Source organism: Schistocerca nitens, chromosome 8 (assembly GCF_023898315.1).
Source record: "Schistocerca nitens isolate TAMUIC-IGC-003100 chromosome 8, iqSchNite1.1, whole genome shotgun sequence".
NCBI classification, from domain to species: domain Eukaryota; kingdom Metazoa; phylum Arthropoda; class Insecta; order Orthoptera; family Acrididae; genus Schistocerca; species Schistocerca nitens.
In genome coordinates, this window is record NC_064621.1 from 51,924,689 (window position 1) to 51,940,646 (window position 15,958).

The 15,958-nt window shown below is 36.4% G+C and overlaps 2 protein-coding genes across 2 annotated transcripts in view; both read right to left on the reverse strand.

Annotated features, from left to right (window-relative positions):
- The window catches only part of LOC126198764 (AP-3 complex subunit beta-2), a 264,029-nt gene extending 251,146 nt beyond the window's left edge, over nucleotides 1-12,883 (reverse strand). Inside the window, exon 1 of the mRNA XM_049935322.1 lies at nucleotides 12,598-12,883. Within this exon, the coding sequence (XP_049791279.1) occupies nucleotides 12,598-12,707 (110 nt within the window). The 5' untranslated portion in view covers nucleotides 12,708-12,883. The remainder of the gene's footprint in view (nucleotides 1-12,597) is intronic.
- Nucleotides 12,884-14,660: 1,777 nt separating this feature from the next.
- LOC126199155 (piggyBac transposable element-derived protein 4-like) lies at nucleotides 14,661-15,281 on the reverse strand. Its single transcript, XM_049935910.1, has one exon. It carries the CDS (start codon nucleotides 15,279-15,281, stop codon nucleotides 14,661-14,663), a length of 621 nt encoding a protein of 206 aa, XP_049791867.1.
- Between the last annotated feature and the right edge of the window lie 677 nt (nucleotides 15,282-15,958).

The window sequence follows — 15,958 nt, forward strand, 5'->3', positions numbered from 1 at the left end:
ATTCAGTGAAAAACTGTATGACATAATAGAAATTATCCACCAAGTATATTCCTGCATATTATGTATCTACATTTCTCATCAACTATGAAAAATGCAATGGGAGCCACTACGTAACTCTTACCAAGGCTCCCTACATTAGGCCATGGTCAACACCATACTGATTCCTTGCGGTTGTCAGGGATTAAGGGCTAAAAGGCGAAACCATCAGTTCCTCATTCAAGGAATAGTCCATCTGGAGTTAGGGGCAACAACCAGAAATTGTGGTACTATGTACGAGTCGTAAAATCAAAGTGTTGAAAATATTACTGATGACAGAGACAATAAAAATTTTTGAAGAGATGTAAAAGTATATGGGTCAGGAACCTGCCTTGTTAGCCGTGCAGTCTAATGCACTGCTTTCCAGGTCGGAAGGCACGCCGGTCCCCTGCACAAATTCGCCTGGCAGATTAGTGTCGAGGTCCGGTGTGCCGGCCAGTCTGTGGATGGTTTTTAAGGTGGTTTTCCATCTGCCTTGGCGAATGCAGGCTCATTTTCCTTATTCTGCCTCAGCTACATTATGTCAGCGATTGCTGCGCAAACACTTTCTCTACGTACGTGTACATCATAATTACTCTACCACGCAAACATTGGGTTACACTCATCTGGTGTGAGACATTCCCGGGAGTGGGGTGGGGGTGGGGTGGGAGCAGTTCCACTGGGGGCCGATCCACACAATAAGCCTGGGTTCGGTGTGAGGCGGCGGGGACTGCTGTAGCCTATTGTGGGGTTGTGTACCACTGAGGGCTATGGCATGGACAAAGCCTCTCCATCTTTTCTAGGTCCCCAGTTCCATACAACATGATACAATACAATAAGGGTCAGAGGGCAGACGAGGCACCCTTGGCATGTAATTAGTCATTTTAAATTAATAACAACGATAACAACAACAGCAACAATGGCGGAATATGTTCCACGTTCACACTTATACACTGTAAACTTCTGTGAAGAGCATGAGGTACGTACATCCCTTTGCACTACTTATTAGGGCTCTTCCTGTTCCATTAATGCTTAGAAAGCATGAAGAATGATTGCTTAGCTGCCTATGTGCACACTATAATTAGGGTCATTCCCCGTCAAAGGAGCCAATATTAAAAAGTGTCCCCATTGCACCATATCCAAATCTAATGAAATTTGGTGTGAAGGTTCTATGAGGTCTTTGATGGTTATATACCAAATTTCAGTTCAGTATCTTTAGTGGTTTAGCTTTGAGGGGCTTTTAAAGAGAGGCTACTCACCTTCACATCATGTATGAAGGTGCAGGTGTGCCAAGTTTGCTATGCCTTTCTTAAAAGTTTTAGCACACATTTGGTCATTTGTTTTTATGCTGAATCACACCATGGCAAAAATTTGGGATTTAGCCCCATCTAAATACAGATACAAGCCTCTAAAGCAGCTAAAAAATTTGTTGTGCGGTTCTGAGAGCCACAGTTTGACTGACCATTGCTACTTTTCATATGAACCAATTACACCAAAGCTTCAGGGGGTTAGTCCTACCTATGATGTCCATATATGGATCAAATTTAATTAACGTTGGATGCCTAGAAGAAAAGATGTGCCTCTACAAAGTTGGCCCAAATTTTTTTACATGCAAATTTTACATTTTTTTTTTTTTGGGGGGGGGGGGGGGGCAATATCTCAACTGTGTCTTGTTCAATCCTCTTTTCCTTGCCACAGCTGGAAAGAGCATGCTTTAAGCTTTCAAAGCTATATTGTTTGATTTCTGGATTCTGCATATTGATGAGTGAGAATACCTATTCAAAAGTAGGGAAAATGGATTATTGTTAAATACAAAAAATTAATACAATTTGAAGTTGTAAATCAAAAACTTTGTAATTGTAGTGTCTTTTAATAGTACAAGATTTGCCTGTAGTTTAGGGAATGTAACTGTGCTAATACATGTTGTTGTATTATTTTACAGTATAGAATATAAATAGGCCTATAGTAAAACCTCAGAAAAAGCTCTTAAGATTATAAAATCTCGATGATCATAATGTAATGTTATGTTGTTTAGAATGTTTTAACCCTACAATGCGTCGTAGTGCATACATTCATTGTCACTCAGCTTCCATCGACATTATGAAGCAGCAATAGTTTTTTAAGGCTCTATCCTCACAGCAGTGATGCATTGCAGAATCACCACTTTAAATTGTTGCTCTCATTATTGGCAATTTTCACTGTCAGTCTTCTGTGCAGTGTAATCTTTAGTGTTGACATTGTACAATCTTAGTGTTGAGTAATGGATGTGTGAATAATCAATACTCATTGTAGTAGCTGAAGGTAAGCACTAAAATAGTATGTTTTGATGGCCTAATTTGTACCAAATGTAGACACAAAGTGGCCCAAAAAGAATCATCCCACCAGGATAAGCAAGAATCACCATCCACTGAAGACATGGATGTTGTTGATGCTTGCTTTACTGCTAATACTTCATTATCATCATGTGGAGAGTTACCATTAAAGCTTCAATGGATCAGCCCAACGCAGCATTACTAATGTGACTGCCACAGCTGCTGGTGTGAGCCAAGTAGATATTGCTCAAATACAAATGGAAGAGCAGCAAAAATTTAAAGATATGGATGTCTTAATTGAAGAACTTAAGATTAAGCTTCAGGCTTCAAGAAATTGCAGTAAAGTTCAAATTTTGATCCTGGCCTGAAAAACAGGCTAAAGAATCTGCTGTTTTGAATCAAATGGAGACAAAGTCTAGGAAGCTAAAGATGGAAGATTGGATTTTGGCAACATCTGCAAACCGAAAAGGGAAAAAGCTCAATGATGAAGTAAAAAATGTCCTCACTTTTTAGGAAACAATGAGTTTTCTTTCTTGTTTATGCCCAGGTTAAAAGGATCATGTTGCAGTAAGAATAAATGGGAAAAAGGTTCACAAGCAGAAACACCTGCTCCTTTGAAATCTAAAAGAAATGTTCACTGCTTATTGTAAGCAATATGGAAATCAACTGAGCTGCTCAAAATTTTGTGAGCTCAGGCGAAAATGATGTACTACAGTTGGTGCCTCTGGATCACATTCAATATGTGTATGAGCAATTCATCAAAATGTCAAACTCAATGTTGGCTTCAGAAACTGCCATCCAAGAAGACTAAAGGTTTCGAGAGAGAAAAAAAAATAAATACATAAATAAATAAAAAACAGTATCCAGTTTGGAATCAAAAGACTGTATGTTGCAATGTTGTGAGGAATGTACAGGGAAAATACAACTACAGGCTTTTCTTGGAGATGCCTTTAAAGATTATAACCCTGAAGAAATAATGTGTACCAGCAATGGGTCTACACTGACAGACACACAATGGAGACAAGTCATAGAACTGTTGAAGATTTCACGGAGGCACTGATTTTGAAAATTACCAGTTTAAGTAGCCATCACTTTCTGACAAAACACTACAGTTTATATCTTAAGCAGCTAAAAAGAAATCTTGTAGAAAATGAATTAATTATATTGATGGATTTTGCTGAGAATTATTCATTTGTTGTTGAAGATGCTATGCCAGGATATCATTGGGAGAATAGTCTGGCCACATTACATCCATTTGTGATCTATTTTGGTGGCAGGACAAAGATCGAAAACATTAAAAGCATTTATTTCTTTAGTGATGATTGAGCTGCTCAATATAAGAATATCAAAAATTTCATCAATTTATGCCTGCATGAAAAGGATTTTGGCATCACAGCCGAATGGAATTTTTTTAATTAATTGCAATCAGCTCAGAGTTTCCAATGATGCTAAAGCATTACAGTTAATGTCTCCGAAGTAGATGATGAAATTCCAGCAACCTCAATTGCAAGTTTACAGCCAGGACAATATGTTGCATGTATGTGTAACAATTTTTGTGGGTTGGAAAAGTGTGTGAAGTTTCACATGCAGAACAAGATGTCCTCATCAGCTTTATTCACCCACATGGTTCTGTTCATTCCTTCCACTGGCCAACTACTAAAGACACTTGCTGGATTCCTGAGCAATATATTTTCATGACTTTAGAAGTACAATCAACACCATCATCATCAGAAAAACAATACAGTTTTCCTCAATCTGTCCTTGCCAAAATTTTAGAACTATTTAACCAAAAATGAAACTGACTCTTTAGTGTTTTTGTTTTGCAAATTTGCTGTGTTGTGTCTTGTACTTGTTGTTATGGCATATGTTAAATTAATGTTTGAAATTGATTTATATACTAAAAAAAGAAAATTAATTGTGGGATGTAATGCGCAAAATATTTCGCTTTTCTATCTTCTTGAAGTGCTACAACAATAACTTTTGAAATGTATTCTTACCTATGAATATGCTAGATCCAGAAATTAAACAATGTAGCTTTGTAAGCTTAAAGCATGCATGCCCTTTCAAGGTGTGGCAAGAAAAAAAGGATTGAACAAGACACATTTGGGATACTGCCCTCAAAAAATACCCTAAAATTTGCATGTAGAAAACTCTGGCCAGCTAGGAAGACACATATATTTCCTTCTAGGCATCTAATGTTAGTTAAATTTGATCCATATATAGACATCGTAGTAAGAATAACCCGCTGAAGGGTCATTCCATGTCAAGTCACCCAGGCCTTGACACCAACCATGTCAGATTTTGATGAAACTTGGTACAATTACTTCTTTTATCATCCTGAAAGCACTTGTAAAATTTTTTTGCTCTATCTCTTATAATTTGTTTTTTATAAATTTTTAAAGTTTTTAGATGTGGCGTTGTTTCAGCAGTCGGAAATTGTAACTTAACGTGTCCTCACAACTAAAAAAAATTGTATATTAAAGAATACTCAAGATATCAGTATGAAATTTTGGAATAAGTTTGTGTATTATATCTAAATGTTAAAAAAAAATACCATAAAGATATATTAAAATCTTCCAAATGAAAAAAAATTTACAAGTTTTTTATTTTTTTTTAGCTAACGGATGTTTAGTTTTATAAAAACTGCAATATCTAGAGTCTCAGACCTGATAGAAAGCTCAAATTTGTTTTAAAATACTCTTAATTGTATAGGCTATTAGATAAAAGAAAAATTATGTTGGCTTTTTAACCTGTTTAATAGTTATCTAATTTTTAAAATAATATTAATTATATTTTAAAAACAAAAAATACCAAGTGACTTAGACACCGAAAATAAGTTTTTGTCTTCTTGGAGTAGCAATGTACACTTGGATTTTGTTTTGTTACTCCTGTGTTTTGAAGTAAAAAATTATTACAGTGTTAAATAGTGCTTGGATAGTATTTTATTAAGTTTATTCGAACTCTCAGTAAGTACTGTTACTTAGTTTACAGAGATTCTTTTCCAATATCCTATAAAAGTAACCAGAACAGTAATCAGACCAAAAGTGAAATCAGTATGTCAGATATTCAAACTTGTAGTGTAGGGTTATTTAAAAAATCTGACTGTTTCCAAACAACCTACACACCTTCAAAAAAGTTACAACCGGTATCAGAATTGAGTGAGGAAGAAAAAGATTTGATCCACTTACGATCTGGAATTAATCTGTGTGAATTTAAGAATATATGTTCACACCACAGCTACTACTTTTTAAATGTTTTTGAAAAGTATCAAACAACATGTGTAGACCCACTAAAAAACACAAAAAGCCCATCAAAAAATTGTTGAGAAGTGTAGGCTTGGATCTTTCTAAACAATTACTGACAAAAAATATTAGCATAAAACCTGGACAAAAGCTTTGCTCAACATGCCGTAACTTTTGTGAGGAAAAATTAAGAGTTGAAGTCAATGAAAGTGAAACAGATGATGAAGTCATGGTTGAATTAGAATCATTGGAATCCAGAAATGAATCCCTCGTACAAACAAACATTGCTCTTGATTATTTAGGTTTAACACCGATAAAGCTTCATGGCTTGTCAGAACAAAGTAAAGGGTCATATTTTAAAAGGAAGGTTAGCAGTATTGAAAAGACTGCAAAAAAGGCGGTTTCAAAAGCATTAAAATATGATGCACCAAGTTCTGATGATGACGAAGAAGATAAGTGTGGTTGAGAAAGCAAAGGATTTTGATGTAATGATTTCTCTTATGAAAGAGAAGATTTCATCTGTTGGGAGGTCTAGAAAAATCGCGATTCTGACCTTGGCTCCAGATTCTTGGAGTCGAAATAAAGTGATGAAAGAATTTAATGTAAGTGAGTACATGGTGCGACAAGCTAGAAAGCTAAAATCTGAAAAGGGTATTTTGGAAACTCCTGGTCCAAAAAAAGGTAAAACTCTTTTTGAAAATACAGTAAGACTTGTAACAGATTTTTATGAAAAGGATGAAAGTTCCAGAGCGCTACCTGGAACGAAAGACAAAGTAAGTGTTCAAGAAAATGTGTACATGCAAAAAAGACTCATTTTGTGTAACTTGAGAGAACTCCATTATTATTTCAAATAGGAGAATCCCGAGGTAGAAGTAGGATTTTCAAAATTTTGTTTCTTGAGACCTAAATGGTGTATCCTTGCTGGTGCTGCAGGCACACACACTGTTTGTGTATGCAGTATCCACCAGAATGTTAAACTATTACTGGATGCTGTGAAAATTTAAGAATCTTATAAAGACCTAATTAAGATGCTTGTGTGCAACACAGAAAACCAAAACTGCATGCTACATCATTGCAACAGTTGTCCTGCAAATACTGCACTAACAGAGTGCTTAACTGAAAAACTAAGTGAATATTATGATTTAGAAGAAGAAATTGTAATCAGTCAGTGGGTTAACACAGACAGGGCAGAAATGATCAAACAGTCTAGCAGTGTTGAAGACTACATTTCTTTATTGGTTAGGTCATTGGAAAAGCTCACCCCGAACTCGTTTATAGCAAAATCCCAATCAGCAGCCTTTAAAAGATTGAAAGAAGACCCACCACCCAAAACAGCAATTATTGTGATGGATTTCAGAGAAAATTATTCCTTTGTTATACAAAATGAGATCCAAAGTTACCACTGGAATAGAGGTGGTTGTACTCTACACCCAGTTGGAGTTTTTCTAAGAAATGAGGAAAACAATGTTTTTGTTTCCAACCACTGTTTTATTAGTGATGACAAAGAACATGACACTGGTTTTGTTAACTTTGTACAAAAAGAAATTACAAAGTCGCTGTCATTACATCATACTGACATTGACTCAGTTCACTACTTTACAGATGGTTGTGCTGGGCAGTACAAAAATAGAAACAGTTTTAAAAATTTGACTGAACACTTGAGAGACTAATTTGAAGGCCCAACACTCTTTTTTTGCAACAAGTCATGGGAAGTCAATTTGTGATGGCCTAGGAGGAACTATTAAAAGAATTTTAAGGAAAGCCAGTCTACAGCTTTCAGACAAAGAACAAATAATGACAGCAATCGATGTGTATAAGTTTTGTGAAAAAAATATTTAAAACATTCATTTTCACTTTATTGACAAAAAAGAAGCTGATTTGCTACGGTTAAAACAAGAAAAACGTTTTTCAGCAACCCGAACCATTCCTGGAACAAGAAGTTTTCATAACTTCAAACCATTTCCAACAAACAACCTTGAAATTAGAAGGACTACAGATAGTGTAAAACCCTCCTTAGTCTTTTCTTTCCATTCTTCTTCTGATTGGGTTCGTGTTGAACCATCCATAAATAGCTATGTGGCTGCAAATTATGATGGCAACTGGTACTTTGGACTGGTAAAAACAATATTCAATGATGAAGAAGATGCTGAAATTCTATTTCTACATCCTTCAGGACCTGCTGCATCATTTTATTGGCCTGAAAGAGAAGATTCCTGCATAGTGCCTTTGGAGCACGTAGTCTGTGTAGTAGACGCACCTCAATCAAGCGGCACTGGGAGAATGTATTACTTCAAAAAAGACTGTATCAAAAGAACTGAAAGCTCTTGGATGAAGTGGAAAAACAGTTTGAATCAGCATTAATGTTTATTAAAAAGACAAAATTACTCAAAAAATTCAATGTTTCAAGCAATCAGTTGGGTTATACATAAGTGTCGTAAGTATCTTTGTACATAATTCTAATGTAATCTACTATAATTAATAAACATGTTAAAAAGCCATCATTATTTTTGTTTTATCAAGTAGCCTATATGTTTAAGAGTAAATTAAAACAAATTTGAGCATTCTATCAGATCTGAGACTCTAGATATTGCAATTCTTATAAAACAAAACATCCGTAAAAAAAAAAGAAAAAAATACATATATATTTTTTTCATAGAAAATATTAATATATTTTAATAGCATCATTTTTATCTTCAAATATGTATAATAAATAAACTTGCTGCAAAAATTCATGATGTTATCTAAAAGAGTTTTTAAGATAAGCAAATTTAAAGTTTTGAATACAAATTAAATTGACCATTTCCGAAGGTTCAGAAAACGCAAAACATAAAAACTTTAAAAATTTATAAAAAAAAAAAACTGTAAGAGATACAGCAAAAAAAAAAAAATTGCAGGTGTTGTCAGGATGGTATTAGAACCATTTGAGTCAAATTTCATGAAAATCTCAGGATATGGGTGTAAAATTTATTTTTTACTGGGTGATTTGATATGGAATGACCCTGAAGTTTCAGTGTGATTAGTTCATATGAAAAGTACCAGTGGTCAATCAAACCTTGGCTCTCATAACAGCAAAACAAAATTTTTAGTCACTTTAGAGGCTTGTATCTATATTTAGGTGAGCCCGAATTTTTGCCGTGGTGTGGTTCAACATAAAAAGTTGTCATGTACAAAGGGTGTTCAAAACGTTTTGCACAGTCGGCTCTAATTTTTTCATTTTTAGCAGGAGGAGAGTGAATTTTTTTGTGAACATACTTGGAACATCTAGCTATTAAGTTGGTACATAAAAGTATTTTCTTTTATTGACAGATGAACTATAATGGACCGTGAAATAGATGTCAGGTTGCGACCATCGTGATGAAGTTTCTCTTCAAGACCGACGATGACTCTGCCACATCGATTCACAGGAAGTTGCTCCCTGTTTATGGGGAGGACACAATGTATCACAGCAGTATCCAGTGGTGGTTGCAGAGGTTTAAAGAAAGTGATTTCTCTCAACTGGACAATCCACGATGTGGTAGACCATCGACGGCAGTGAGTGATGTAAGGAGACCATTGATCAAATCATTCAAAATGACAGATGTGTGACGACACAACAGCTTACTGAAATGACTCATTTGTCATTGGGCAGTGTGGTATCACTGGTACAGTTACCAGTGTACAGAAAAATCTGTCCACATTGGGTGCCCAGATTATTAACAAGAGAAATGAAAACAATATGAGGAAGAATGTGTGCGAGGGTCTCATGAAGGCCTTTACTGAAGAGTAGAAACAGCGTTTTGACGGCGTCATTACCCAGGATGAAACACAGTTGTTTTTGTCCGAACCCGAGAGCAAAACCCAATCCATGGAGTGGCGTTATCCAGGTTCCCCTAGGAAGAAGAAACCAAGACTTCCATGAATAGCAGGCTGAAAGGTGATGGCCTCCTTCTTCTGGTCTGTGATCAGTGTGGTGTCACTTTCTTTGACTTTTTGGAACCTGGGTCCACAATTAACCGGGACTGTTACTGTTTGTTGTTGGACAAGCTGCAACATGCCATCAAGACCCACAGACCACAGCTTCAGGGTCAGCTCATCAGACTACACCTTGACAACCCCATACAGCCCTTATGATGCAGAAGAAAATCAGAAAAATGGGTTGGAAAATTGTTCCTCACCCTCCCTACAGTCCGGACTTGGCTCCGTCTGATTTTTTACCTCTTTGGTCGTCTGAAGGCCCACCTATGCAGTAAAACCTTTGATAGTGAGAAAGACCTTATTTCCTGTGCCAAGCGATGGTGTAAAAATCAATATCCAGAATTTTACCAAAGTGCATATACATCATGGAAAGAAAGTTGGGCCAGATGTGTCACAGCTGATGCAGGCTACATCAAGCAGACCCCTGGTCCCCTTGACATTAAATGACCCATTAGTTTAATCTTGTCTTTATCATCCCCAAATGACTGATATGTAATGGCTTGCCCACTACACCTTTTTCAACACCCCCATGACACTCTCCTGTGGTTCAAACAAATAACCTTTCACATGTCCTACACAAATGAATGTTATTCAAGGAAGAGTGATGCAAGTGTTCTGTGAACCTTCTCTTTTGTTGACTAAAGACATTTTCATAGTAACCTATGAATGAATTGTTTAATAATATTGTTACTGATCAATACATTCACTCAATATCCATAATGTTTTCCCAAATTCTATGTCCATCGACAATGGTCCCATAACATAAAACATAAAATTTATCAATACTCATTTGAATGAAAACCTTATAACAATCTCAAATGGTTAGATGAGCTGTTTAGAGTGCCAAATTATCTATATATTAGAAACTACACACTGAGTAAAAGGAACATGGTAATTTGAGGGAGCGATCAAGAAGTTTCTAGACGAAGGTCATACAGTCCAGAATCAGTATGTACATCAGGTAAAATTGGCATAAGCACTGAGGCAATCATCCCAACATCGCCCCAAATTGAATATACCCATTCGGTAAAACACCGTGTCCTCCTGCATGAAGAAGTCTGTAACTGCTTGCTACACCTCATCATTAGACAGGAATCACCAACCCTTCAAGGCCTTTTTAAAGGAATGTAAGCATGATAATCGCATGGGGAGATTGGTCGGCTGGTTGATTTGGGGGGAGGGGACCAAACAGCGAGGTCATCGGTCCCATCAGATTAGGTAAGTATGGGGAAGGAAGTCAGCCGTGTTCTTTCAAAGGAACCATCCTGGCATTTGCCTGAAGCGATTTAGGGAAATCACAGAAAACCTAAATCAGAAAGGTCAGACACAGGTTTGAACCGTCATCCTCCCAAATGCAAGTCCAGTGTGTTAATCACTGTGTCACCTCTCTCGGTTGCATGGGGAACAGTCAGAACTATAGGACAAGTGCTCATATGTCTCCTGCTTGAGTTGGTGTACCCTCTGCGATACGACAAATGTGATGTGGGGTGTGTGTTACTCTGACCAGCATGGAGCTTGGCCCAGCATTCCATAACAGTGGTTTTTTTACACATGTGCTGCCCCATAAACATTCTTCGTTCTCCAATAGGTGTCTACCAGTGTTCGTACTTCTGCAGCCAAGGAAAGAATAACAGCATAATCATCTTGCTTGGACACATTTGGTAATAATGTCGCCCATTTACTGCATGCATGTTGCAAAGATACACCAATTCCTTACCTACATGTCACTGCTTACATAACTGCTTTGGAGTCATGCTAAACTGCATATGCACTGTAGCAATGCTCTTTAATGTCCCTTATATTTACATTCTTCACTCGTCCACCCATGTATGAGAGAAAATTATATGAATTAAATGTATGTGTACATTACACAAATATCAAGAATAAAATGTACACACATCAGCATAGTGATAAATACACAATTAATTTCAGATGATAAAAATAAATGCAATACACAACAACAAGAGCAACAAAACAATAAATGTCAATCTTGTAAATTAAAAAACACACACACACTAACATTAACATGCAAAGGTTGATCCATAATGTCCTATTCATTGTAATCCCAGAGCGATAGCTTAGACGGGAGGAAGAAAATGACAAGGAGGAAAAATAGCATATGGATACGTGGAATTTTCTCTTAGCGCCAACCATATTACACTTCGACCGATTTCCCCCCCCCCCCCCCCCCCCCATCAATTGCCACTCTCCACAATTTTAAAACCTTAAAAAGGCTGGCTGCCTAGATAATTGATAATTTCTTTTGTAATACACAGCACCCATTTCATGCATGAACAACTACTAAATTTTAACCTACATGGAAGCAAAACTTAAACATTCGAAATATATATAAATTTCGTCAATGGCAACAATTTACAAATGAAAATGTTACAGTTAGTAAATTTGGGGCAATATCCACCTTAATGAACTGATAACACCATAGGTTTCTCACAAACTGTTACATAAAATATATGAATATACAGTCAGTCATTTTGTTAACTAGTAGTGACGTGTTATGTGGTAATTGCTTTATTACAATAATGCATTTAACAACTGAGTAAATACTGGAGCCGGCATTAGTTATTACTATTTGGAGAACTGCTGGCAGAAAACTCAAAACAATAAATTGGCCTGGAAGTGGCAACATCTGCAATAAATCAGCTCCAAAGTCACTACCGACACTGGCATATGTCATTACATAATATCTCCGCCAGGCCTTATTCGTGTTGTTAGAGAGAAGTTAGAAAATTCGAAATCAACTTTGCGTTCATAAATCTACCCCAGCATCGCAGCAGTGCACAATGCCACCACAAAACAACACCATTAAGCATTGAGATATGCATTTTTCAGAAATTTTCCGCTATAACATTCTTTGTATTTAAGATACAGCCACCACACCATATCCGGCGATTACAGAGACTGAAACAAGGACGAATTAGTGTCACCGTATCATAAGTACTTTAATGAGGTTATAAAATCACAAGTTATTCAATTAAGTCTTCATTGATACATGTCAGTATATCATACCACAATCTGCGAATGTAATTATAACATGATGTAAATTAAAAATTTACTTTTTATAATCCGAATGAAAAAATCCTCCTGACGCCGGATCTGATGCATATTCGGCCGTGTCTCCTCCAGCGCCTGGACGGTCATTGCTATAAGACCCGTTATTTGCCATTTCCAATTTTCACATAAGTTTTGTGGATCCACTTATTTTACCGTCGTAGTTACACAAAACAAAATGTTGGTGCACGACTTCCACGCAGACTTCACCTAGTACCTACAACCCAACTCGAGCGTAACAATCTGTCACCCCCACATCACCAACGATTCTACTCATTATCAACTGTTGTCAATAAGACAAGTTGTCAAAGATCTACATGTACATTGTTATTATTTGTTACTTGTGTCTATGGACACCGAACAGTAAACCTCAATGCCAATCGTGTGAGCCGATCGGTTGCGCTTAGCTGGCCTCCAGTTTGTAGCTCTCCGTGCTTTCCGGTGTCAGACAGTGAAAGTTTACTTCTCATGTCTACTATTCGCTTATTTTGGTCATCGTGCGTTTGTTTATGTTAATACAACCTTCGTCTGGAGAGAGGGATAATATAGTTGCAATTTGTGCACTGCAACATAGAACGGTAACAGAAGCTTATATCGCCAAATTATTGAAAGTACAGGCACTATAATCAAAAGCTTCCTAAAATTTAACAATACTTCCAAACTTCTTTGTTTACTTTAGAAAGTAAAAATCATTTCAGAAGCTGATAAAAACAGGTGTCTCTTTAACCTGCATGGCCATATTACATTTCAAGATCATTCTTCCTGACATGTAACCTTGAATGTCTCAAGCTTTGCTATACCAGGAAATTATGGAAAGAATGATCTTGCTACAACGTTCTTCTTCCCATACACCAAATATTATGTTTCTTAAGTGTGCAATTTATACATAATTTCATCAGAATTGAAACTGATGAAACTAAAAAAAAATACTTATTTCAGGAGTCTGATCTAGAATGACGGGTTTGCCTTGCGTGCAATTTACATATCTCATTTCTCAGACCTTTAACTCTTTCAGGTACGTAAGAAAACTAAAGTGCTAGTGATTAAAATTTTTGTATCTCTGTGGTAACTGGAGATTTTACAAACAAAATATGTTGTTATTTCAAACATTTGTATTTGTACTGCTAAAAAAAAAAGCTGGGACGTATTTGTCCCTGAGGTCCTTAAAGGACAGTTACAGAACACTTTACACTTAATATATCGAAAAATTACAGAGGCTATGTATATGTTGTTTATTTGATGTGAAATTCTGCAAAACAGTTTCTGCTTGAAGTAAAGCATAAATTAACACCACACTGTTCACAAATATTGTAAGTGCAATTTTCAACACACTTTGAAGCACAATGAACTCATCTCTTCCTTGCGTCTGATTTTATCATTCGGTGCTCTGGACTCTTTGGAATGCAACTGGTCTGCAACCTTCTTGATGTTTTCACTACTGTTGATAAATTCCTTTGTCGACTTGAATAATTTCCAATTAGATTTCTTGCAATGCATTGCCTGAACTCTAGGGATGATAGTGTTGATTTTCATCCTGATTCTTCTGCCAATTTTGAATATATTACATACGCATTGCTTACACCAATGTCAAGAAGATCAAAGAAAATTCTCAGGTAATACTTAATCTTTGCCTTCCTGTCGAACTCATAAGTTACTTTCTTCTGTTCCATAAGGTCCACCCCTCCCATCCACTTGTACTTTCTTATTATAAGAGGACACTGAACACTGATCTTTTCAGGAGAACCACACTGACGCCTCTTCACTGTCGTACATGGTATTGGGGAAATAAAATTAGTCAGTAGAAAAACTGGCTTGTTATCCATCCATTTGAGGATTGTCAGACCATTGCTACTGAGACTGTATGAATCACATCTTTTCATTTCCTTGTCTGGAGGGAATGTCTTTGGGATGTTCTTACGATTGATGCGCACTGTTCTACATGATCTGATATTTTGTAAACCAAGGTAATACTGCAAAGCTGGAGAGTTATAAAAGTTATCTACATAAATTTCACATCCCATTCCGGATAGTGATTTTGTCAGTTGCAGAACTACTGACTCACCAAGCTCTACATCAGGACCTGGTTTTTTTTGCCAGTGTATAAATCACACTCAAATAGGTAGCCAGTTTCCGAATTACATCTGCACCACATTTTGAAACCCCATTTGACTGGCTTATTTTTGACATACTGTCGCATAATATTATGTCCTTTGAATCTGATCATATGCTCATCTACAGATTGAGCCCTAGTTGCACTAAGAGATTCCTGGAAGATTTCGTTCAAATGGTTAATTACAGGTATCACTTTGTATGTGCGGTCTTCCTTTATTGACTGATCAGCATTGTTGGAAAAATGTAAGTACTTCCGAATCTCTTCAAACCGATGTAGTGGCATAATCTGAGCTATATAAGGAACACCTAAATCGGGTTCAGTTGCATAGTAGCTTCTAAATGTAGGCAAAATATGGTACCCCATTACCAGGTCCATACCAAGAAATGCCTTGATTTCATCTTCATTTGTGCTGAATGCGTTGCCTGATTGTTCTACATACCGAATACTTTCAGGAATTAATATATCATGCACCAAGTCTTTTAGGCCAATAGTGGAAGAAAAAATTTCAAATGGCTGTGGCATTTCACGATTTTCACTGACACTAAACAAAAGCACTTTCCGAAATTCATGATTCATGTTATCACTGAACTGTCTTGGTTGGTAAGTTCTGAACTATTTAAATTCTGGTAAATCTGGAAGGGAATCAGGTACCTCAGCATTTGGTTCTGATATTTCATGTGTATGCCGTCTTTTGCTAGGTGGGCTACGCATTTCTTTTTCAGGATCTTCTATAATAACATGTTCTCTTTCATCTTCCATATCTCCTACAAGAAGAATTTTATCTTCTTCATCCAGTAACAGATTATCTTCGTCATCACTACTGCAAGCCTCCAAAATCTGCATAACACTTTCATCAGTGATAAAAAATTCTCTTTTTCTGGAGCACATGACCTAAAAGCAGATTTGAAATTATACCAGTACAATTTTTTCTGCTTATTTCATAAAATGAAAGATAATATATTTTCAACCGTATTTTAAATACCACTCTGCTCGTTTTTTTGCGTAATAGTAACGATTTCATGACATTCAAAAACAATTACACAAATTACCATTGTGGTACATTGGGACAACTATGTCCCAAAGAATGAAAATAAAGATTTCCACTGATGAAACTTACTTGAATATACTTTCAAGCTTTGACAGTAAGGCAGAGAACACAATACGCACACAATAAGTGAATAAATTTGTGTGTCTGCTCGAAGTGAGACCCACCAACAATAACCAATGACTAATGGTAGTTATAGTAATTGTTG